The following is a 21,298-nucleotide window of genomic DNA, read 5'->3' on the forward strand; positions in this document are numbered from 1 at the left end:
GAGGGAGGCTTTTCAGTTATGGAGACTGTTATTCAGAACAGGTGGATACAAATGGCCTCGAACAATTAAGCCATGGAAAAGCGATTGCTTCAGAGTTTGGGGAGGTGGTTGCAAAACCATAAGAAAAGAAATGAACTTAAGTACTTTCTTTTGAGCAAAGCGTGTATATGTGTTTTGTACTGTTTTGTAGATGTTTGCTAATAAAAATATCGCCAAAGATTAGAGACATAATCATCTAGAGGCAGTGCTGGTAGTATGGCTCTATGTGCGTGTTGTTCAAAAGTCTCTACAGCAGATTCTCTTGTTTTAGGGGTAAGACTTCACTTTAACTAAATTCAGGATGATGCATTATTTCTATTTAATGAGGAATATTCTTGAATCTGGAGAGCAGCAGATTTGGTTAAGTCAAAAGGGTAAACGTTTTTGGGTTTTTAAAAAAATATTGATAGCCTTCTACAAATGTGATCTCATTGCCCTTTATAAACAGATATGTGCTTAGATATGTGTACTGACTAAATCAATATACACAGAGCAATGGATAAATCAAAAAAGTAATAAAAGAAAAAAAGATTTTTTTAACTGTGAGAGAGATGTATCGCTGATCTTTTTAATTACTATATTGATGTCTATGCAGTAGGACTATTATTATTAATTTGTCTTTTCTATTAAAGTATAGACAGAGTTTATCTAGCTCTCTTAATAAACACCAAGGAATTTCAAAGGTCACTTCTGAGGGGGAAAAAAATTTTTCCCACTGGATGTGAACTTCTCCTTTGAATTTGGCTACTGTATAGACCAGTTATCTAAGTCTCCTACCTGACTTGTTCAGCAGAGATTCTTAAGGTCTTTCAAGTCACAGACTTCCTTGGGCACAGGAAGAAAGCTCTGCATCTCTTCCCCAGACTCATATATATATCATAATCCTTTGTACTCATTTATGTGTGTGGAAAGGGAAGCATATGACCTCCTGGAACCCATTCATTGGCTCTAGGTTAAGAATACTTTTTAAATGAGGAAAGTCATTTTGTCCTTCTCCAGATACTAGCAGCCTTGCTTTCTTGTAAGAGCCCTTTACAAGATTTGGCTACTTAGGTATTTCTTAGTTTTATATAGAAAAGCTGCAGTCCATATAAAAGTAGACACTATTTCTCAAGCCCACTCACTCCTTTTATAGTTAACAGAAACTCATGTGGAATTAACGTTCTTGGTACTGACGTGCTTGTTCAAGAGGTATTTACTGGGTGCCTGCTCTATGCTGGGCACCATGTTAGAGGCTGCTGACAACAGTGGAACAACTAAAGTCCAGGCTCTCAAGGATTTTGAGATCTAGTAAAGGATTTTCTCCCAATCAGATCCAAAGAAACTTTGAAAATAATTTCATTCTTCCAAATTTGATTCAGAGGAAACCTTAAAATCTGAATCTAAATGCATAAGTTTGTTACTCCCAAAAAGTGGGTTTTCTATGAAAAAAAATTTCTCTAAAACATACCTTTAATATGAGCCAATTGCATTTATGTGTTTCATAGATTACTTGCTTTACAAAGAACTGGAACCATTAAAGTTAAAACATTAAATAGCTACCTATTAAAGTTTATGAAAGTGAAGATAATGTATCCTCTGAAATTTTTAAAGAGTAATTAAAAATGTGATTCATAGTTGAAATATCAGTTTACATATAAATTCAGAAATTTACTGGTACATATTTACTGGGACGATAATTGTCTTTTTACAAATTAAAGTTGAGTAATAATTCTCCCCTACCAATAGGAAGACCTTGTGCGAGTAAGTCTACTTTGGGTATTCTTTGTATCTCTGTGTTGACTCTACCTCACCTCAGCATGCTTGTGAAAAAAGGTCCATACCAAATGTGCCTTGAAGGAAAAGAAGTAACCTCAGTATTCTCCTGTCACGTCGTTACTTGTTAGGTGGGGAGGATAGCCAGTAGTAGAGTCAGATTGTCAACTTTTCTATGGGAGGATTCACCAGAATTACTATTGAACAGTCTGATTCTCCAAGTATGACTGATTCCTATTTGGTAAACCTCAGTACTTCCTGGTAAGGGCCCTCTTTTTGGACTAACCCATCCAGAAATTTCATAGTTAAGTGCATTTCTATTTTACTTTCATCTTTTGTAAAAAAAATGTTGAATGTTTCTCATAGTCAGCACTTTTTGGAATTCTGTTATCACTTACATGGTTTCGATACTAATAGCATTCTCTTCTCATAGGCTATCCAGATTATGATTGCCATCTTTAGTGTTTTCATGTGGTATCTCCTATTGATTTTGTATATAGGACAAGTTAAAGGAGTCTTCGGGACATATGAACCTATAACTTACAAAACAGGATGTTCTGTATGGGGAATTATTGTAAGTAGAATATATTTATATTATTTAATCATTCAGTAAATAATATTCGTGCCACTAGTGGGACATAGGGAACAGTTTCTAAACAAAATTTTCAGGAGAGCTAAGTAACTAAATCCCATGTTGGTAATTTATTCAAAATCAGATTTCTTTTTTCAACAAGTACTTTTTAAGCACCTTTAATTTACCAGTACTATGACAAGAGATGTAGATATAGGAGTGAATACACAATGTCAACCATAGGTTGGATTGTCCTTAGATGTGTGAAAGACAGAATCTTAAGCATAATCTCCATTAGCATGGTTAATTTTCATATTTAGGGTCTTTACCTTAGGTTCCTCACACAATGAGTCTATACTCACAAATTTTCTAAATTTGTCATCACCTGCACTCTTCTGTGGTTTCTTACAGCCATAAGGTAGTAGGAAAGTCTGTAGAGTATGACATCCTGAAAGCCAGGTGAACAAAGAAATAGAGAAAGATCAACTATATTAAATCGTGTTATGTTGTCAAATAAGACAAGGGCTGAGAATCGACCATTGGGTTTAGCAATATGGAGGCCAGTACTAAGCATGACAAATAGTATCATCGGAAGGTGGGGCAAAAGCCTGATTGGAATTGGTTTAAAAAATAATGAGAGAGACCCAGCGGTCCAGTGGTTAAGACTCTGCCTTCCAATGCATGAGGCGTGGGTTCGATCCCTGTTCAGGGAACTAAGATCCCACATGCCGTGGGGGAGGCCAAACACTTAAAAAATGAAATAAAATTAAAAAATAAAAAATAATGAGAGGAGAGGAATTAGTCAGCAAATACAGACAACTCCTTTAAGGGCTTTGGTGTAATGTGGTATAGAGGAATGAGGTAGTAGTTGAGGGAAACTTGGGTCAGGGCAGGGTTTGCTTGTTTGTTTCAGTAGGTTGTTTCATGTCTTTTGCTGAAGGGACTGAACCAGAAGAGATAAAATTGATGATATATGAGATAAATGGGGGGAGGAAGGGATTATTAGAATCATGGACTTGGGTAGGCAAGAAATGAAGCATTTTAATACACAAATAGCTAGGAGTATGGACAGTTGATCTCTAGCAGTGGTTCTCAACTAGAGGTGATTTTTCCCCTCAGAGGACATTTGGTGATGACATTTTTGGTTTTCACAGCTGTGGGTGTACATCCAGTAAGCAGAGGCCAAGGACGCAGCTAAACATCCTCTAATGCACAAGACAGCCCCCAACAAAAAATTATCCACCTCTAATGTAAATAGTGGCCAGGCAGGTTAACAGGAGGGAAGGTAGGGGACCAGAGAGAAAGGACGAATTTTATAGGTAGGTAGTCGGGTGTTGGGAGCTTGTGGAACTTTTCTTCTGATGACCTCAAATATCTCAGTAATTTAGGAAGCAAGATCATGATCTGAGCGTGTGAATGGAGAATGGATTGGTTGTTTGAGGAGAGAGAAGAGAATAGAAAGTAGTCACCTAGGAAAAGCAAGAGAGAGCATATGGATTGTGGAAAAGTAGTAAGACTTTCATGCAGCATTAAGGACTCACTTAAGCTTTCAGAACATGATTGTCTAGTGAGATGGGTCAAGATGGTTATGTACATCTTTCTCAGGCCATGTTCAGCTGATGGACACAGGCATGTAGTAAGAAGGACAACTGCATTTAATCAAGATTTTGGTTTAACCATACAACTGTGACCAAACAAGAAAGGTGCAAAGGAGTTGAGAGTGTATAAAAATGAGCGTTTTTAATAGCTGACCATGGGATTGAAGCTGGTGAAGGAAAGAATATAACAGAAGTAAGGGGCTCAGATTATAGCTCCAGAGGGGGTCAAAGGATTGTTAGAGTTGCAATACTGCAGGTTGTGAGCTAGAAAGATGGGAGGTGGTGGACAGCGTGAGATCATTAAAATTGAGATGTGGAAGGTGTTGCACCTATTGACTGAAATAAGTACAAGAGAATGAACATGGGAGTGAGTGGCTGAGATAAGATAGAGTCAAAGGACTAGAGGAGAGAAATTCAAAGAATTACAAGCCCAGGTTATAAGAAAGATTGTATAAGTAATACTCTGAAATTACCAAGGATTAAGAGGTGTGAGAGAAAAGGTTAGAAAAGAATTAAAATCACCTAGAAATAGAAGAGTGACCAAGGGGTCAGTAGATGACTTCAACCAGAAGGGATACTGGGTGATAGAACTTTAACCAGAAGGGATAGTGGGTGATAGAATCTGGTGACATCTGATTCAAAGCTGGAGGAGAAAGAATGGTTGGAAGTAACAGTAAGGGGCGAGGAGACCACTTACCCGTGCTTAGAACCGGTGATGGAAGGGCAGTAGGAGATAAGATGGCCACCCTTTGAGAGGGCTATAAAGGAAGCAGTGGCCTCTAGGAGAGCCACTGCCTTTGTGCATTGGCTTATAGGTGTCAAAGCATTGCCTTGTAAACTAATAGGAGAAAAATAGTCAATTTGCAGATAAAATCCAGATAAATGATTCCTGTCCTTCAATGTTTTTAATCATTCATGTTATAAAAATAGCATGGTTAGCTTCTAGATTAAGTTGTCTAAAATTTCAATTAAATATAATCCAATGCAAACCTTCTCATTTAGGTCACAAACTTTGAAAGGCATTTTGTAAAGCACGTGGTTTGGTAATCTAGTTAGCATAGTTTAAAATTCGCAAGGTATTTTCACTTTGTATTCTGAGCTAGTTCTTACCTTCACTGTGTACCTTCTTAGAAATCTCAATTTTGCTCCAGAATGAAGGGCTGAGCGTGTAGACTTGTTATCCTTGAGTAATTCGTAAGCGTCAAGTGTGGTCTTCCCGTATGTGGTGTAGAGTATGAATGCTGTTTTTCCACAAATTAGCCTTTGACTTAGATCTTTGTCAAAACCACTGAAACAGATAAGACAAAAGGAATATTTCACAGGGATTGTGCAGCCCACATTCAAACCATATGACATAGCTTTACACTTCCGGGAAATAGACAAAGTAGCCTGGTATGAAATGATGGAACCTCTTTTGAACAAAACGAACGCAGAAACATGAATAGCAGCTGTTAGGCTAATAGTGGCTACAGTCTCAGTTAAGAGATGTATTTTGTACAGACGCCATCCGGAATAGATTCAGGGACTACTTTTTTACATCTGGTTTCATACACAGTAATTATAATCAGTGACAGCATCTCAATAGGAAGTACAGCATTAGAAGTAAGAATCGAATGAGTTCAGAAAGCACGCGCAGATATAAGCAAGCTTGGTCCCTGGTCCAGGACTGCGCCCGTCGTCTTTGGCATATTCCACAACCCACTGTCTGAATTATGCCCACTGTCCCCTATGCGTTTCTGTTATGAGTGACCATACTGTTGTCTTCATTACTATATGATACAAACTTGTCCTCACCTCTTCCACTGAAACCTCTTTATATTTTTTTACTCTTAATATTCTAAAAATAATTGACTTAGAAGAGCGAGTTATTAAAAATATTTTTTAAGTTGATGAGCATTGTCAATGAGTATTTATAAATATATGTTTTTATATCCAGTTTATCACTTCAGGAGTCTCCATAATAAGAGTAGCAAGGCATCCATCTCCACGCCTGGTAAGTTAAAATGTTTACGGTACCCTAGAAATCACTTGTCACAAAGCTAAGTAGGTTTTAGTGAAAAGACAGTGGGCATTAAACAGTGAAGGAATCTACCCTACCTGTAAAATAAATGAAGGAATTAATAGAAAATCTAGGAGCATATAATTGAATGTAGACAAACATGCTGTATTAGTTACAATCATATTATATAAAGGTTTCTAAGTTTAAGTGTGGAGGTTTTTTTTGGTTTGGTGTTCTACTTTCTTTTAACATTGTGTGAATTTTACCATTAGAAAATAATTTAATAGCACCTAATGCCTTTATATATAGACATGATTCTGCTGTAAAACTTCATTTTCCTAACTCCAGTTTGGGAACACAGTTGAACCTTGCAGCAAAATAGAAAATCTGTTCAGAATAAAGATCCATCTGTAGTACAGGTGGAAAGATATTGGGAAGGAATCTTAGAGCTAAAAGATACCTTAGAAATTAATTAATCTGCTCTCATAATTGTACAGATAAAAAACTAATATCCAAAGCTATTGATGGATTTCCCTAGAGAATGAAAACCCAGGATTAAAATTCATTGAATCCTGTTTGGCATGTTTCTACAAGCAGTCATTTTTCATCTTTTTTTTCGTTTTACAGTGGAACTCCTTTTGTTCAAATCATATATTATAAGCGTTTCTTCCAACTGACTCAGAAGATTGTAAAATATAATACTTTTGAGCCCAAATGGAAGAGTGACGCTTATTGGTGTGATGATATTTCAATGTTTCCTCCAAATTAACTGGGTTTCTTATAAAACAGAAAAAGGTTTTACTCTGATGGCAAATATACCAACACTTCTAAAGCTTCAGAAACTGGATCAAAGTTTTAACTAGATTTTTTTTTCAGCAATACAAACTGTTTAACCAAGTTGTTTATTCTGAGTATCATAACCCTATGTCTTCTTTTCAGCTTACATGTACTATGATCATGAACATCTTAGGCATAATTGTTGCAGTTATTGCAGTGGTTCTAACAGTAATGGAGTTGTCTTCTTTTGAGTCTGTGTCGTATAGGAATTACGGACAAGCGGTAAGTGACCAATTCTATAGGAACATCTTAATTTCAAAATTATTCTTTTCAGAGGTTTTGAAGCGTGAGAAGGTAAAATAAGGCTTTTTTTGGCCCCCATGAAATTCTTTGATTTAGTAGTAAGCTCTTGATTGAAAGTTTTAATTCAAAAATAACTCTAACATATTTTTTTGTAAATGTTAATAGGATGTTTGAAATCTTGACATGCCCAATTAAAATAAAGTAAAAAATTTGAAGACTTCAGTGATAAGTTATATATATAGTAGGATATATATATACATACATGTGTATGTATACATATATGTATACACACATTAGGATGATTCTCTTAATGAAAGAAAAGTGTAATCCTAGACGTTAAAACCATTCCCCAAAATCAACAAAAGAATTCTGCTGTTGGTGCGTATAGTAGTTGGAATTGTATACAGCTACTCATTTCTGGTTTAACATAGATATTTTCATGTATAGCCTATTTTTGTTCTCACATGAATTTTGCTTTAAGTCCTCAAATGCCAAATGTGTATGAATCTGCCTTGCTTCCATTTAATTAAACATCCAATCACATACTTTGTACCAGAAAAATAACTATATTTCTTTTTAAGATAGTAACGTTCTCCAGTAAATGTGAATATCTTTACTGATATTACAGTAGATTTATTTCAGTTGTGTTGACTTTAAATTCCGAATAACAGAATATTAGTGCTGCAAAAGACTTCAGCAATAATTATAAAAATCTTCCATTTAAATTGAGAAGGGATTGGAGTGGAGCTCCTCTTTGTTACTGAACAACAGAATAAAACAAATGACAATTTGAAATTTTAACTCAAAATAATTCTGAGTAGAAGGCTCATTCTAGATGAGGGATAAACTTCCTTCTCCTCCGCTATAGACCCTCTCTCCATACCTGCAGTATATTATAAAGGGGACCATTAGATGAAGGAATCCAAACATGGAGAACAAAAGCCTAGAAGACAATAAGATGATGAGAGAAGATGCAGCAATACCTCCAAACAGATTGTCTGTCATGAATGATGTATTGATTTAAATAAGCATGCATCAGATTTTCCCTGTAAATTGTAAGAAAATGTTTCATTTGCCCTGGAAATCCAATCTACGTGTCTTCAATTCTTATTTCAGGGGCAGAGATAGGGAGGGGTGGAATTAGTAAGTATAGAATTGTTTCAAGTTATTTTAGCTTACCACTCTTACTCATAAGCTTATCATCTTAGTTTAAGATAATATGGCACAATTGCCAAGACTTACCTTTGCAAACAGTATTACAAACCATTGTACACTGTATTTGTCTGACATGAACTCAGTACTAATGATCAATTTCACAATCTCCCAAACACAAGTTTCAGCTTCGTTTGCTGTGATCAGTTACACAAAATGAATTTATATACTGTCTTTTCCTAGAGGCCTTATAGACTTATATACCTACATTTTCTAAGGCAACCAATATTTTACAAGATTTTTCATATGCCAGCTTTCTAACATAAACAAGTGGCTTGGTGAAATCCACAAACTCATCAAGTTATCAGTGTTCTCAGGAAAGTTCAGCTATCCCCAGAAGTTCATGCCTCTGAAAAATACTTCTCATACAATAAATCCAGAGCTAGACTGCCTTTGTTCAGATACTACCTTTCATATTCACTAACTGTGTGACCCCTTGGACAAGTTTCTTAACTTCCCTGTTCTTTAGTTTCTTTATGTGTAACGGAGAAGATGCTATCACATATCTATTCGTTAACTGCTCTGTCTCTCCCAAACTCCAAGCCTGTTGTTCTAATGTTCTCATGACTTTTCTACTTGGATATGCTTCTGTCATCATCATCTCAAACTCAAAGTATATACAGTGGAAAATGTTTACCTCCTCAAAAGTACTGTACTGCAAGACTCCCTTATTTCAGTGTCCTAGGCTCAAAACCTTGATGTAATCCTCACCCTTATCTTTTCACTGTCTTCCCAATTGCCAAGTACTGTTTATCATTTACTTAAATTTTTATTAATTAGGGATCTTTTGGTTGTGACAAGAAATACAGCCCAAATTGACTTCCCAGAAAAGGACACTTACTGACTTAAGCTGGATTCAGAGGCTAAAGTTATGTGTTGAGAACTCAGTCACTCTTTCTGTTCTTTTCCTATTTGAACTTCTCTGGCACACAACTTGCCACTTTCAGGGGAAGAGTTTGTCTGAGAATAACACTAACACACATAAATTACGGAGTGTGGGCAAAATTACTTTTTACAGTCTTGCCAACTAAGAGGTCACAAGTACTTCCCACCTAAAATGCTATGATTATGTTTCTGTCAGTAAAATTAAATGAGAATTCTTTACTTTGCCATTTCAAACTCCCTACAGTCTTTTCTTTATCTTCCTGTTAATATCATCATGAATGAACACTTTACCTGAATTAAACTTGCTTTATCATTTTCTCAAAAAATGTTATGTTCATTCTTGCATTCAGTTTTTTGCTCACATTATCAAACTGTAGGTCATGTGATATATAATTTAGCCTTATTATTGGTTTTTTTAATGTCTCCATTTCTTGAGTATTTTGTCACACTCTTTTTACCGTTTTTTTGTTTTGTTTTTTTTTTTTTGCGGTACGCGGGCCTCTCACTATTGTGGCCTCTCCTGTTGCGGAGCACAGGTTCAGCAGCCATGGCTCATGGGCCCAGCCGCTCCGCGGCATGTGGGATCCTCCCAGACCGGGGCACGAACCTGCGTCCCCTGCATCGGCAGGCAGACTCTCAACCACTGCGCCACCAGGGAAGCCCCACACTCTTAATTTATGTTATTAAATTCTTTCTGAAACAAAATAGGTTACAAAGAAACAAGTAAACTAAAGCTGCCTAGAATATTGCTTTCCTCCTTCATTTTTCTTAGTCTTTATTTCAAAGGTCCTACCTCTTTACAAAGCCTTCCTAGATATGAATGGCTTAAGGTGAGTGTCCTGTCCTGTATAATTGTTGATCAAGTTCTTATCCATTTGGACATCTTTAACCTTATCATATGTTACCTTATATTATCTTTCTATATTTTCTATTGAATATAAACTGAGAAATCAGGAATTTTTTGTCATTTCATTCTTACCATCTAATCTCTACCACCTAATAATTTCTTGCATATAAAAGACATTAAATAAACCCAACAGAAAAAGGGGGGAAGATGAAGGAATTGAAGGAGAGAGAATTATGATGTTATTCTTTCTAGGTCAGAATATCATTCTTGTCTTTCCACAGCCAGCACAGAAGCTACATTTATTTTCAGGCTTAGTACCAAATCATCATCCTCATATGTAGTTGAAAGTACCTTTCCAACAGCAACAAAAAGGATCTGCTTTATTTATCCCAGAAATCACAATCGCCTTATACTTCCGAGTGAAATGTTTCTCTTTTTGAATTTATTCATTCTTCCATCTGATACTATAGCAGTTTCTGTGTGAGCTTTTTACACACGTAAATTTAAGTAAGTTTGTAATTAATAATGGCTGTTTTAATGATGAGAATCGCTTGATAAAATCTCCTGGTAGCCCTCTTATCATTGGAGACAGAATAGCCAAATCCTGTTGACTGAAGAGTTTGGATAGTGAGCTGTGCCAGAGACTCTAGCGAAGAGAATGAGGATGAAGCGTTGCAAGAATTGAGACAAGACGGCTGAGTGATGAAGATCAAGAATAAAAGCTGTAGATAATGAACTGGGGGAATGAAAGCTAGGAAAGCGAAGCAGAAGACACAGGCGTAGGAATGCCTGCGGAAGTCAAACGGTGAAAGAGGCTTATTTATTCTTCTGTTTCCCTTTTCCTTGACTCTCACATTAGGAGCTCCTTCCATGACCATATCTGCACTTACTAAAGATAACAATGCAAGTGAGGGCAGTGTGCCCTCTGGGCTTTTCCACAATCTGGGCAGAGGGCCGATCTCCATGTGCTTCCTCTCTGCTTCTTCAGGTTTGCCTGGGTTCTTAGCTGAGAGAACTGCATAAGGACTGGGCACTTCTCTTGGTGCTGTGACTTGGCTCAAGACTGGACCTCACTACAGACCTCTACCATAACTACACATCTTAAAGACAGTTTCCAAGATCTTTTAGGTATCTTAAAACTTGGAGGAGACAGGATGGCAGAATAGAAAACGTGAGCTCACCTCTTCTCACAAGCACACCAAAACCACAACTAACTGCTGAACACCCATCGATAAAAAAGAGTGGAACCTACCAAAAAAGATATTCTGCATCAAAAGACATAAAGAAGAAACCACAACGAGACAGCAGGAGGGGCACACTCGTAATATAGGCAAATCCCATACCACCCAGGTGGGTGGCCCACAAACTGGAGAATAAATATATCACAGAAGTTCTCCCACAGCAGTGAGAGCTCTAAGCCCCACATCAGGCTCCCCAGCCTCGGGGTCTGGCATCAGGAGGAGGAGCCCCCAGAGCATTTGGCTTTCAAGGCCAGTGGGGCCTGATTGCAAGAACTCCACAGGACTAAGGAAAACAGAGACTCCACTCTTGGAGGGCACACACAAGGCCTTGCATGCACCAGGACCCAGGTTAAAGGCAGTGACTTCACAGGAGCTTGGGCCAGACCTACCTGCTGGTCGTAGAGGGTCTCTTCGGTAAGCAGGGAGTGTCTGTGGCTCACTCTGGGGTCATAAAAGCGGGTGGCAGACATATCAGGGAGTATTCATCTGCATGAGCGCTGCTCTAGGCAACATCTTGCTTTGGTCATTAGTGCCAAGGCCTGGCCCCACTGAACAGCCTGTAGGCTCCAGTGTTGGCATGCCTCAGGCCAAACAACTAACTAGGCGGGGGCCACAGCCCCACCCACCTGCAGACAGGCTGCCTAAAGACATCCTGAGCCTACAGCCACGTCTAGACATGCCCCTTGACACAGTCCTGCCCACCAGAGGGCCAAGAGCCAGCTCCACCCCACAGTGGGCAGGCACTGGCCCCTCCTGCCAGGAAGCCTGTACAAGCCTCTAAACCAGCTTATTAACACACTAGGTGGCAGACACCAGAAGCAAGAAAACTATGATTCTGCAGCCTGCAGAAATGACTCCACAACACAGATCAGAAACTACACTGGGACCAGCTGGCCCCTGGCCCTTGGATGATGAGAGGGGAGTGTATTGCTGGGATACATAGGACATGCCCTACAGAGGGCCACTTCTCCAAGGTCGATAAATGTAACTAACCTACCGTGTACATAAAAATACAAATAGAAATTTAAACAAAATGAGACAGCAAAGGAGTGCGCTCCAGAGGAAGAAACAAGATAAAACCCCAGAAGAACAACTAAGTGAAGTGGAGATAAGCAGTCACACAAGAAGTAGTTCGGAATAATGATTGTAAGTATGATCCAAAAACTCAGGGAAAGTATGTACAGAGGGAAAAGTTACAAGAAGTTTTTAACAAAGAAAATACAAGGAACAACCAAACAGAGTTGAAGAATATAATAACTGAAATGAAAAACATACTAGAAGGAATCAAAAGCAGAATAAATAAGGCAAAAGAACGGTTCAGTGAGCTGGGAGACAGAGTGGTTGGTGGAAATCACTGCCATAGAAAGGAAAAAAGAAAAAAGAATGAAAAGAAATGACAGTTTAAGAGACCTCTGGGACAACATCAAATGCACCAACATTTGCATTATAGGGGTCCCAGAAGGAAAAGAGAAAGAGAAAGGGCCTGAGAAAATATTTGAAGAGATAATAGCTGAAAACTTCCCTAAAGTGGGAAGGGAAGCAGTCACCCAAGTCCAGGAAGCGCAGAGAGTCCCAAGGAGGAACATGCCAAGACACATAGTAATCAATTGACAAAAAGTAAAGATAAGAGAAAATATTAAAAGCAACAGGGGGAAAGCAGCAAATAACATACAAGGGAATTCCTGTAAAGCTATCAGCTGATTTTTCAGGAGAAACTCAGCAGGACAGGAGGGAGTGGCATGATGTATTTAAAGTGATGAAAGGGAAAAACCTACAACCAGGAATACCCTACCCAGCAAGGCTCTTGTTCACATCTGATGGATAAATCAAAAGCTTTACACACAAGCAGAAGCTAAAAGAATTCAACACCACCAAATGTGTTTTACAACAAAGGCTAAAGGAATTTGTCTAGGCAGAAAAGAAAAGGCCACAACTAGAAACAAGAAAATTACAAAATGGGAAAGCTCACTGGTAAAGGCAAACATACAGTAAAAGTAGGAAATCATCCACACACAAATATGATATCAAAACTAGTAATTGTGAGAGAAAGAAAGTACAAATAGAGGATATTTTAAATGCACTGGAAATTAAGAGGTGAGCAATTTAAAACAATCGTGGATATATACATAGACTGCTATACCAAAAATGTATAATACATATACACACAAAAAAGAAAAAGGAATCCAAACATAATGCTAAAGAAGAGAACAAAAGAGGAAACAAAACAAAAAAAGACCTACAAAAACAAATCCAAAACAATTAACAAAATGGCAATAAGAACAAACATATCAATAAGTACCTTAAATGTAAGCAGATTAAATGGTCCAACCAAAAGAAATAGACTGGCTGAATGGATACAAAAACAAGACCTGTATATATGTTGTCTACAAGAGACCCACTTCAGATCTAGAGACACATACAGACTGAAAGTGAGGGTATGGAAAAAAGGGATTCCATGCAAATGGAACTCAAAAGAAAGCTGGAGTAGCAATACTTATATCAGACAAAATAGACTTATACTAAAGACAGTTACAAGGAACAAAGAAGGACACTACGTAATGATCCAGGGATCAATCCAAGAAGAAGATACAACAATTGTAAATATATAATACATGCACCCAACATAGGAGCACCTCAGTATGTATAAGGCAAATGTTAACAGACATAAAAGGAAAAATTGACAGTAGCACAATAATAGTGGGGGACTTTAACACCCCACTTACATCAATGGACAGATCACCCAGACAGAAAACCAATAAGGAAACAGGCCAGACACATGAACATTAAATGACACATTAGGCCAGACAGACTTAACTGATATTTATAGATCATTCCATCCAAAAGTAGTAGAATACACATTCTTTTCGAGTGCACGTGGAACATTCTCCAGGAGAGATCACATGCTGGGCCACAAAGCAGGCCTCGGTGAACTTAAGAAAATTGAAATCATATCAACCATCTTCTCTAATCACAAGGCTATGAGATTAGAAATAAACTACAAGAAAAAAACTGCAAAAAACACAAACATGGAGGCTAAACAATATGCTACTAAACCAACAGATCACTGAAGAAATGCGAGGAAATAAAAAAAAATCCTAGAGACAAATGAAAACAAAAACATGACGATCCAAAAAACCTATAGGACGCAGCAAAAGCAGTCCTAAGAGGAAAGTTTATAGTGAAACAAACTTACCTCAGGAAACAAAAATCTCAAACAACTAACCTTATGCCTAAAGCAACTAGAGAAAGAAGAACAAACAAAACCCAAAGTTAGTAGAAGGAAAGAAATCATAAACATTAGAGCAGAAATAAATGAAATAGAGACTAAGAAAACAATAGAAAAGATCAATGAAATGAAAAGCTGATTCTTTGAAAAGATAAACAAAATTGATAAACCTTTAGCCAGACACAAGAAAAAAGAGGAGAGGCCCCAGATCAATAAAATTAGAAAATTGGAGAAGTTAAAACTGACACCACAGACATACAAAGGCCCATAAGAGACTACTACAGGCAACTAAATGCCAATAAAATGGACAACCAAGAAGAAATGGGCAAATTCTTAGAAAGGTACAATCTCCAAAGATTGAACCAAGAAGAAATAGAAAATATGAGCAGACCAATTACAAATACTGAAATTAAACTGTGATTTTAAAACTTACGATAAGCAAAAGTCCAAGACCGTATGGCTTCACAGGTGAATTCTACGAAACATTTGGAGAAGAGTTAACACCTAATCCTCTGGAACTATTCCAAAAAATTGCCGAGGAAGGAACACTTCCAAACTCACTCTTTGAGGCCATGATCACCCTGATACCAAAACCAGATAAAGATACCACACAAAAAAAGAAAATTACAGGCCAATATTACTGATGAACATAGACACAAAACTCCTGAACAAAATACTAGCAAACTGAATCCAACAATGCATTAAAAGGATCATACACCATGATCAAGTGGGATTTATCCCAGGGATGCAAGGATTTTTCAATATCCACAAATCAATCAGTGTGACACATTATATTAACAAATTAAAGAGTAAAAACTATACGATCATCTCAATAGATACAAATGAACTTATTTACAAAACAGAAATAAACTCACAGACAGAGAAAACAAACTTATGGTACCAAAGCGGAAAGGGAGGGGGTGAAGGATAAATTAGGAGTTTGGGATTGATGTATACACACTACTAAATATAAAGTAGATAACCAACAAGGACCTACTGTGTAGCATGGGTAACTGCACTTAATATTCTGTAGTAACCTATAAGGGAAAAGAATCTGAAAAAGAATATATATATATATATATATACACACACACACACACACACATATATGCATATATAACTGAAGCACTGTGCTGTATACCTGAAACTAAGACAACATTGTAAATTATACTTCAATAAAAAAATTGTTCTAATTTTTACAAAAGATGATAATGCAAGATGTCTCCCTATTTTCTGGTTTCAGAAACTTGGGAGAGAAATTTCACGTGTTTTACTGGGCCTCTACCCCTTGGAATTGTGTATTGCTTTCACATACACGATCTTCGGCTGTGTTGGTTTGGTAAGTTTTGATGTAACCCTCTGGCAGATCTAGAGATGTAGATTTCTAGTAAGCACACTCTAGGAGGAGATGAAGTGTTCTGATGCAATATGGTTGGAACTAATAAAAATAGAATTTGTGATAATATTTACTTTTTAAATTTTTTCTTTTTTGTTTATAAAATTACAAAAGTAACATGTGAAACTGAATATTAAAATGTAAAAAAATTGTAGAGTAAAATGTTGTTCTCCTCTTAATATAGTCCCCATCATGCTCACATATCAAAATCTGTACAAAAAGGCATGCACACACATACACACACTTTTCTTTCTTACTAATTGTGTGATCATCTTATTTTGTTACATGCTTTTTTCCTCAGCTATCATAAACATCTTTCCATTGTAAGCATATGTAAACAATGCCTTTTAATAGCATCATAGTTTTCCTTAGTATTTATTTTAACATTTCCTTTATTGCTGCTGCATATTTAACTTCTTTCCAGTTTAAGTTACAAACAATGATGCAGTGAACATCCCACTACATATATCTTTGCATACAAGGCTAGTAATGTCTGTAGGTGGTTGCTTCCTAGAAGTGTAATTGCAAGTTTAATAACATCCCAAAATGCTGTGTTAATTCACAATCCCACAAAAGTTGATGAGACGTTTCCTCTCAACCTTAAAAAAGCGAGATATCTAACACTCATTCATTCTTTCACAAATACTTATGGAGGGCCTGTTATTTACTAGGCAGTGTAATAGGCACTCAGGTTGCAGTGATTAACAAAACAACATCCCAGCCATCAAGCAGCCTGCACTCCAATGGGAGAGAAAGACAATAAACAAACAAATATATAATAATTTCAGGAAGCGGAAAAGTGTTGTAGAGTAAAACAAAACACAGTAAGGAGGTAAGACAAAGATTATTTTACATAGGATGGTAAGGGAAGACCCTCTGAGCAGAGACTAACTGAAGTGCATAAGTAACAATGAGACTACATGAAAAAGGATTTTCTAAGAAAAGGGAATGGTGGGGCTTCCAGAATGGCTGGGTGAGGACATGGCAGATTTCCCTAAAAAGAAATTATAAAACTGGATAGGGCTTCCCTGGTGGCGCAGTGGTTGAGAGTCCGCCTGCCGATGCAGGGGACACGGGTTCGTGCCCCGGTCTGGGAAGATCCCACGTGCCGCGCAGCAGCTGGGCCCGTGAGCCATGGCCACTGAGCCTGCGCGTCCGGAACCTGTGCTCCGCAACGGGAGAGGCCACAACAGCGAGAGGCCCGTGTACCTCAAAAAAAAAAAAAAAAAAAAAAAAACTGGACAAAATTGTCAATAAACGACCTTTTAAAGATTCTGGAAATTTACCAAAGAATATAACAAATTGAGAAGTGTTTGTTTAGGAAAAGTTACTGAACCTTGGGTAAGAACAGTGGATGTCTGTGACATTTTAGCTTGGAGCGGCTCTAGTTCCTTCCAGCTTGCCCCCTCAGCCCCAGGTTCCTTTTTGCAGAAGTTTACCTGGGTGAGTCAGACTGTGAGGACCACTGCTGGAGAGGGCTTATTTTATTTGGAGCAGAGCAAAGAAAGTTTTATGACCAGGGGTATTAAAACAATAATGATCTCCTTTGCAGACAATCTGGAAAAGCCAATATAACACCTAGCCTAACTAAGATTGCGATATTTGTTGAGGCAAGAAATTGGCAACCAGCCAGAAACTTAACAGGGAGATTCTGAGAAAAAGGTAGCCAAAGTGGGCCTTGATAGTACCCTATTTATCCCTTGTGGCCTGGAATATTACAAATTTGGGTGAGAGTGGGCATGCACTAAGGAGACTGGAGAGGGCCCCAGGAAGCTCTCACTCCTGGCTGAATAAGAGGCCTCGCAAACACAAAATAAAAGCCGTGACAGACTTACAAATGGCCTAAACTTTGAATACCTTCCTTAAGCTCTACTGATTCGTTGACAAAGTGTGGTAGTCTGACTAGCTTAAGATGTATATTACTTTGCTGGGGCTGCCATAACAAACTACCACAGACTGGATGGTTTAAACAACAGAAACTTATTTTCTCACAATTCTGGAAGCTGGAATAATTCTAAGATCAAGGTGTTGGCAAGTGTTGGTTTCTTCAGAGGCCTCTTTCCTTGCCTCTTGGATGACTTTCTTCTCTCTGTGTCATCACACGGTCTTCCCTCTGTGTGTGTCTGTGTCCTAATCCCCTCTTCTTATAAGGACATCAATCATATTGGATTGTGGCCCACCCTGATGACTTCATTATGACTTCATTACTGCTTTAAAGACCCTGTCTCCAAATACAGTCACATTCTGAGGCACTGGAGGTTAGGACTTTAACATGAACTTGAGAGGAAACACAGTTCAGCCCATAACAAGGTGTTTAAGCATGACCTCTAAGCAGTCATTGGCTGACCACTTATTCTGACCCAGGGGAGAACCCTAGGAGACCAGTGTTAAAAATAAAAACAATAATTAAAAACTAGAAAAAAGTAAGCAGACATATCAGAGGCCAACACACTGCAGGGGACACAGACTCCACTAGAATTAGTACAGGCAGGTCACAAAGGAAAGCAATAACAACCACTCCAGAGGGAAGCTGAGGCAATCAGAATCCAGTCACTAAAATATGTTATCTAAAATATTCATTTTTCAACAACAACATTTGACATGCAAAGGACAGGCAATAGTGTCCCGTACACTTGAAAAAAAAAGTCATCAATAGATACAGTTTTTTTGAGGTGACAGGAGAACAAATGTTGGACTTCACAAAGAAAGACTTCAAAGAATTAAAGGAAAACATGTTTAAAGAATTAATGGATGACGCAATGACTCATCAAATAAGAGAGTCAATGTCTATTACCTTGATTGTGGCAATGGTATCACTGTTTGTATATATCAAATAGTACACATGAAATATAGGCAGTTCTTTGTATATCAGTTATGCCTCAATGAAGCTGTTAATCTTTTAATAAATAAGAATATCAATAAAAGAGAGTGAAATTATTTAAAAGCACCAAATGGAAATTCTGGAATTTAAAAATGCAGTTACTGAAACGAAAAACCCACTAGAGGAGCTCAAGAGCAAATCTGAGCTGACAGAAAGCAAAATCAGCAAACATGATAGACCAATATAGATCATCCAGTCTGAAGAACAGAAAACAAAAATGGGCAGAGCCTCTGAGATTTGGGGGACACCATCTAGTGCACCAACATATGCATAATGAGAATACCAGAAGGTGGGGGGGACAAGAAAAAAACTTGAAGAAGTAATGGCCCAAAATTTCCCAAATTTGAAGAAAAATTCTATTCTATCCATCTAAGAAGCTCAGTGAGCTCCAGTTAGAATAAACACAAAACGACTCACTCCTAGATGCCTCAGAGCCAAATGGATAAAAGAAAATCTCGAAAGCAGCAGGAGAAAAATGACTTCATGTGCAGTGTCACCACAATAACAGCTGACTCATCAGAAAGAATGGAGGCCTAAAGGTAGGAGGATGTTATGTTCAAGTACTGGAGGAAAAAAACAGTCAAGCATGAGTTCTATATCCTTTAAAACTATCCTTCAAAAATGAAGGTGAAATAAAGACATACACAAAGATTACAAAGGCACAGAGGAAGGGGAAGGAATACAGCTACATGTGAACAAAGTTTCTGTATTTTACTGGAATTAAATTAGCATTCCTCTGAAGCAGATTGTGATAAGTTAAAATGCATATTGTAATCCCTGACCAGTGACTAAGAAAATTCCCAAAATTATAGCAAAATAAAATTAACAAAGTTAAGATAATACACAGAAAGTATTTAATTTAAAAAAAAAACAAGGAAGAACATAAAAGACATGAGACATACAGAAAATAGCAAAGCATCAGACGTAAATCCAGCCATTTCAAAAATAACATTAAAATAAAACTACAATGAGATGTTAAGTACCTAACAGAATGACTAACTTTCAAAGTACAGTTCTAAGTGATGGTAATGACTATGGATAAAAGAAATTTCTCACACACTCCTAATTGGCATATAAATTACTGCAACAACTTTGAAAATCTTTGGGGCATTATTTACTGAAGGTTAAGCTGTGCATACCCGATCAGTAATTTCAGTCCTTGTTATATATACCCAACAGAAATGTGTGTACACATGTAGCAAGATATACTTCCAGGGAAAAAAATAAACATATATATCAGTATTATTCATAATGGTCCCAAAGTGGAAATGCATTCAGTGAGAGGTGAATATATTGAGAAAACAATTCTACATAGAAATTAAAATGAGCAATAACTACACTTAACAGCATAGATCAATCTCATATATATAATGTTGAATATTGAAAGGCAAATTCAAAAGAACGCATACTTTTTTATTCCATTCATAGGAAGTTTGAAATCAGGCAAAACTAAAGCTACACTATAATGTTTAGGGAGGGATGGAAGCTGTTGGTAAAATTAGAAAGAAAAGACAGGATTGATTACCTAAAAGTCAAAACGGCATTACTTTCAAGGGAAGGAATGGGTAATAATTGGGAATGTCACGACAAGGTGACTTTTGGGGTGCCGGCATCTGTTCATGTTGCAGAAGACCATAAATATTTTATTATAAAAGTCTGGGAGGGAAAAAAAAAAAAGTCGGAGGGGGCGTCCCTGGTGGCGCAGTGGTTGAGAGTCCGTCTGCCGATGCAGGGGACACGGGTTCGTGCCCCGGTCCGGGAAGATCCCACATGCTGCGGAGCGGCTGGGCCCGTGAGCCATGGCCGCTGAGCTTGCGCATCCGGAGCCTGTGCTCCGCAACGGGAGAGGCCACAACAGTGAGAGGCCCGCGTACCAAAAAAAAAAAAAAAAAAAGTCTGGAAGTGTACCAAAAGTTACAAGTGGTTCAGTAGCAAGTAAGAGAGTGGGTTGAGGTAGAGATGGAACAGAAAGAGGACAGATGGCACTTTAACGTTTTATTCTATAAACATCAGTATTGCTTATATTTTTTAAAAACTAAGTACTTACTACATGTATGATTTTAGGAATCATAATGTGATTTATAAGAAGTTAATTTTTTTTTCAGTGTCACAAAAGTGAAGATGATCATACAACTGTTACAGAGGAAGCTGAGAGTGCTTTTTAAAACCTTAGAGGGGCTTCCCTGGTGGCGCGGTGGTTGGGAGTCCGCCTGCCGATGCAGGGGACGCAGGTTCGTGCCCCGGTCCGGGAAGATCCCACATGCCGCGAAGCGGCTGGGCCCATGAGCCATGGCCACTGGGCCCGCGTGTCCGGAGCCTGTGCTCGGAAACGGGAGAGTCCACAACAGTGAGAGGCCCGTGTACCGCAAAACAGAACAAAAAAAAAAAACCTTAGAAATGTGAGAATTTTCCCGGTGCTCTTACCTGATGTGAGCCCTGATGATATATCTGTGTAACAAGGCTGCTACGAAGTCCACAGATTTTGTGCAAGAGAAAATACAAAACAAGTTGAATTTTTCTGTTCAGTATTTCAGAAAATTCTTCACACATATTTTTGTAGGCTCCAAC

The 21,298-nt window shown here is 37.9% G+C and overlaps 1 protein-coding gene across 1 annotated transcript; it reads left to right on the forward strand.

Annotated features, from left to right (window-relative positions):
- Positions 1-255: 255 nt before the first annotated feature.
- On the forward strand, positions 256-19,267 carry MS4A13 (membrane spanning 4-domains A13; the record flags this gene model as incomplete). The annotated part of the gene is made up of 6 exons (XM_082660118.1): positions 256-312; positions 2,228-2,368; positions 5,900-5,956; positions 6,902-7,021; positions 15,697-15,792; positions 19,154-19,267. The coding sequence occupies 6 exons, from the start codon at positions 256-258 to the stop codon at positions 19,265-19,267; spliced, it is 585 nt and encodes a 194-aa protein (XP_082516244.1).
- Positions 19,268-21,298: the final 2,031 nt, after the last annotated feature.

Source organism: Grampus griseus (genome assembly GCF_964374135.1).
Source record: "Grampus griseus genome assembly, chromosome: 8".
Classification (NCBI taxonomy): domain Eukaryota; kingdom Metazoa; phylum Chordata; class Mammalia; order Artiodactyla; family Delphinidae; genus Grampus; species Grampus griseus.